Source organism: Mus pahari, chromosome 14 (genome assembly GCF_900095145.1).
Source record: "Mus pahari chromosome 14, PAHARI_EIJ_v1.1, whole genome shotgun sequence".
In the NCBI taxonomy this organism is placed as follows: Eukaryota; Metazoa; Chordata; class Mammalia; order Rodentia; family Muridae; genus Mus; species Mus pahari.
This window is the reverse complement of record NC_034603.1, coordinates 66293859-66298911: the sequence shown is the minus strand read 5'-3', so window position 1 is coordinate 66298911 and position 5053 is coordinate 66293859. Positions and strand designations below refer to the sequence as shown.

Sequence of the window (5053 nt, the reverse complement as noted above, 5' to 3'; positions counted from 1 at the left end):
TTTTTTTTTGGTTTTTTTAAGACAGTGTTTCTCTGTGTAGCCTTGGTTGTCCTGGAACTCACTCTGTAGACCAGGCTGGCCGAACTCAGAAATCCACCTGCCTCTGCCTCTCGAGTGCTGGGATTAAAGGCGTGCACCACCACGCCCGGCTTTCTTTCTTTTTTTTAAGACAGGGTTTCTCTGTGTAGCTCTCACTATCCTGGAACTAGTTCTATAGATCAGGCTGGCCTCAAACATACAGAGCTCCACCTGCCTCTGCCTTCTATTGCTGGGATTAAAGGGTGTGTCACTATGCCCAGCTTTATCCTTCTTTTCATCAATAACCTCACCTAACGTTGCCTCATTCTGACTTGTCCAAAATTCTTTGCTGTGGCAGTCATCAAAGACTCCAGGAGCACTTGAGTAGAATCCCTTCAAAGCTTTTAGGAGAGGCTCCTCAGGCTGCATACATACATACATACATACATACATACATGTATACACACACACACACACACATCTTCTTTCAGGTAAAACATGCACATACATAAAATAATTTTTAAAGTTTCATTTCCCAGGATGGCCATGAATTTGAAATAATCTTCCTGACCCTGACTCCTAAATGCCAGATTTTGAATTTAGTGTCACTATGCAGAAATGCACACATGTGTAAATATGCATATGGAACTCAGAGAATCAGATATTCTTCCTTGGAAAAGGTGTTCTTTGTAGTCTCTTAGACAGTCTCGAGGTGGAAGGCTAGACCGTCTGTCTGCCCAGCAAGCTCCACAGCTGTTTCTGCTTTCCCCAGCAATGGAATTACACACACCATCACACCCAACTCTTCACACTGGATCTGAGGATCAAACCCAGGCCTTCTTTACCAACTGGGCCAGCTCCCCAGCCCTTATTTGAATTACATTTTGTCGAACTGATTTCTGTATCACATGTTTTTGTTTCCTCAGTTTTTCTAGTGTATTGTTTTCTTTTTTCTTTCTTTCTTTCTTTCCTTTTTTTTTTTCAATTTTTTTAATTTTTGAAGACAGGGTTTCTCTGTATAGCCCTGGTTGCTGGTTGTCCTGGAACTCACTCTGTAGACCAGGCTGGCCTCAAACTCAGAAATCCACCTGCCTCTGCCTCCTAAGTGCTGGGATCAAAGGTGTGTGCCACCGCTGCCTGGCATGTTTTGTTTTCTTTTATGCAACTTTCTAAAACAGGAATTCTAAAATAATGCTTACTGTTACCTCCTGAAGTGTAATAGGGCGAGTCAGTCAAAATTCCACAATATTTATAAGATAAAGGCTGAGGTAGAACACTCAGTGGTAGGGCACTTTTCTTGCATGCACTGACCTGTAGGCTCACCCTATAGCATCATCAAAGAAATCCCCAAACCTAAATAATGCAACAAACACAGTCATAGACCAAATCCTTGATCCACCATCTGGTTCTTCCTGAATATAACCCCCATCTCCAAAATACAGAACTCCAGTCTGTTCAACAACTCCTGAACAAAAGAACTCAATGACAATATCATTCTGACAGTATCTACAGTTATTATCCTATCAAAACAAAGTTTACAACATGTTTTCTGAATTCCCACAGATACCAAAAAGCTCTAGCTATGAAATAAAGGATACGTTTTTGCACAAACTACTCAGAACTCTGTCCTTCCAAGTATTCAAAATGCACGGGTGAGGAGCCAGTCAAGTGGCTGTCTTCTCAACCCAGATAGTATAAAGTACCCCGTAAAACACCTTGAAAAGGATTTCAGCATCGTATTCTCTGACTCAGAAACTCACTTTCTTTACTGAGAATAAATCAACTAAGTGTAACCTGTCCTTTCAGGAGGTGTGGTTTCAAGTTGCTGTCATTAACTGGGCAAGGCTGGAATTAAAAACACACGCCACCATCACCTGGCTTCTAACAGACTTTTAAAAGCACACATGAAGCATGTACACGAAGAGAAGCAAGTCAGGGGATTTTTGTACCACACAGATGCAGATTCTTAAGAGACATTTGCTGACTTGCACAGTAAGGAAAAAGAATCTATCACACTCACGTCTGAATCTTCTGCACTTTCATAATCGGAAAGAACAGCTGAAAGGGAAAGACAAACTATGTGATAATGTAATAACATAAGCGCTTATTACTACATTTCTGACAGTTCCTTTTGGGCCAGGCAAACGTCCTCACTTAATTTGTGGCCGCAGCAGCTTTCTGAGGCAGATAAAATTAGTTTCTGTTGACAGGTGGAGAACTCTGGAACCACACTGACAAAAAAAAAACTATGCTGTTGTCAAGGTGTTACTCTAAGTCACTACAGTGTACTCAATCTGTCACCTTCCAAAAAAGGAACCCACTCCCGGGCACGCTCTCCAATAAAAAAAAAAAAAAAAAAAAAAAAAAAAAAAAAAAAAAAAAAAAAAAAAAAAAAAACCCTAACAAACCGAGTGCGAGCCAATGTAAGATATCCGCGGCCTTTAATTTACGTCCACAAGAATTCAAGATAAAGTAAAATCACTCACCATCTCCTTCCATGGCATCTTCACTCTCCTGGGAGGAGGAAGATCACACAGGTTAGAGCTGGTGATTTCCAGCCGTGGGGCGCCCACCCGCAGATAACCGGGAGGGACAACCGAAGAATCAAGACAGACGGTTGGATAGGAATATGGGGCAAGGTAAAGTCTTCAGAAGTCACATCGAGAAGGGCGGTTCTCCGCATCCCCGGCCCCGGTTTCCGTGTAAACATTGCACGCCCTGAGCTCAGAACCCACCCGGTCCTTTTTCCCCCGGGGCTCTGGGTGGATGCAGATTCGCAGCGGGACAACCTTTCTTTCCCTCTAAGAGGAGGCCCGGCAGCTCACCGCAGCACCTCCCGCCCGCCCCCTGCCGGGTCGCCGCCCNGGCCCGCCCGCCCGCCCGCCGCTCACTCACACACTCGGACTCCTCGGCGCTCTTGGCGCCCCCGCTCTCCACCCGCCGCAGATGAAGGCCCCCGCCGCGGCCGCCGCGCTGAGAAGGCAGCGAGCCACTCCCGCCGCCTCCGGCGCTCCCGCTGCAGCTGCCGCCGCCCCTCGCCGGGAGCCGCTGTTGGAAGCCGAAGCCCCGGATTCTTCGTCCTCCGTGTCCTGGGAAGCGCGCTGCCGCCGCCGGTCCGCCATCTTACGGAGAACGGCCGCCGCTGGTCAGCTCCTGACGCACCACGCCCGTCGCGGAGGCTGCCGGGAAGCTCGAGACTCCGGAGTCCCGGCATGCCTCATGCCCAGGGAGGGCCGCCCTTCTCTCCGCGGGGCGGGGCCTGCGCCCTGCGGCACGTTTTCTGGAGAGCGAGGTGACGTCTGTCGGTGATGTAAGGAGGCGTGGCCTAGCGCTTTATTTCCCCCGGGCGGGCGGAGGGCGCCGGGGAGCGGGTTGTTGCATCCTCTGCGGGTTCTTAGCTCGGCCATCTTGGACTTTCCTTGGGGAGGGTTTCGACCTCTTCTAGCTCCAGTGCGACGTTGAAGCTATTTCATGATTTTCGTTTTCCATTGCTCGCTTTTCCCTGCATTCTAGACAGAACATTTTACTGTATTCCTTCGCATGGTAAAAATTACGAATCCAGGTGAAAAAGCCTTTAGTCCTGTGTCAGTTGCCAGCTCTTCACCCCCAGTCTAAATTTAGGGGAAAGGAGAGACTGCAGTGGAGTCAGAACTTAGTATTGCGGTCTTTCCTGGGTGTATTCAGAATTTCCTTTCTCCGTGTGTCTTCCCAACCTAGTTATCTCATTTTGAGAACTGCAGGTTGGGAGGACACTAGTCTTACTACGCTTTAAAAACATAAGAGCTGGATCACCCATGACTAGTTAAGAGGCTCGTTTTTGGACCCCCTCTACCCCTCCAATGTCTCGAGGTATTAGTTTCAAATCCTGGTGCATTGTTACCCTACAGAGAATGCTTTGGGTATGCATTTGTCAGCAGTGGGAAAAAAAACAAAACAAAACAAAAAAAACCTCAGCACAATTACCTTACAACAAGATATAGTTTGTGAGCTAATTTATTACTGCATATTGTTAATATACATCAAATCACTGAGTTAAGAGGATTCTGAGCTATTTTCATAAATAGCTAAAGGTCCCCACTGCTTACCAGATCTATAAACAGTAGGAGACTCGAAGGAATCATGACTGTCTGCAGGGACTGATTCAACTGGTGACAGGTGGCCAAGTGTATCATGGAGTTCAGCTCCAGAAACAACTGCCTGAACTCAAAATGGAGGGTGCATGATTTAATAAGTGTGAAAGGCATAAGAATCTTATCACAAGCTAAAACGGTGCAGCAAGACTGCCAAGTTGAGTGTCTAAATAAGGAAAAGGATGGTCTGCCACTTTGTCCTTTAGTTATTTGGTCAGAATCCAGTTTGGGATGTTTTTTTTTTTTTCTTTTCTTTTCTTTTTTTAAAGTCTATGATCTCAGGCTAGCCTTTCATCACTCAGGATCCACCAGCTTCAGCCTCCCCGGATGCGAGGGTTACAGGTGTGCCCCATCATAGCCTGCTCTGGGTCCAACTTTCTTTTGTTTTTGAGACAGGGTCTCATGGAAGCTAGACTGATGTAGAAACTGGGGCTTTCCTGGCTGTGTGGGTGCTTGGGATAGCAGTCCTCCTGAGAAACTCAATGTTTAGCATGAATAGACAGATGGTCTGGGGTCCCACATGAGTCTTATTAGTGTGAGGGAGCGAAGAGATTGATCTTTCTATATCATTGTAGTCACAAAACAAGAGCCAGTGCTTTCAAGTTACAATGAGGGTTTTCAAACATACAGAAGATGTATGTAGGAAGACACTGAGGTCAAGTGGATCTGGACTTCATTTATCTGGACTGTTATCCAGGAAAAATCAGGTATCAAACACTGAGTAGATGACCTATAAAGTCTTGCTTATGAGCTTTGTAATTTGCCATTTATGTATAAGAAAGGGCTCAGGACAAAGGAATATGCATATACTTACACTCTAGTCTGACACAATGGATGAGCCCCTTATTAGAAGAGGGGAGTGATGTGTTACTACTCTATTTTACTTGAGTTAATATAAAGATTTT

The 5053-nt window shown here is 45.9% G+C and overlaps 1 protein-coding gene across 1 annotated transcript in view; it reads right to left on the bottom strand.

The window, feature by feature from the left end:
• The window catches only part of Casc3 (CASC3 exon junction complex subunit), a 23455-nt gene extending 20300 nt beyond the window's left edge, over window positions 1-3155 (bottom strand). The window contains 4 exon segments of the mRNA XM_021213737.2: window positions 2039-2076; window positions 2505-2532; window positions 2914-3062; window positions 3065-3155. Of these exon segments, the coding sequence (XP_021069396.1) occupies window positions 2039-2076; window positions 2505-2532; window positions 2914-3062; window positions 3065-3140 (291 nt within the window). The 5' untranslated portion in view covers window positions 3141-3155.
• Between the last annotated feature and the right edge of the window lie 1898 nt (window positions 3156-5053).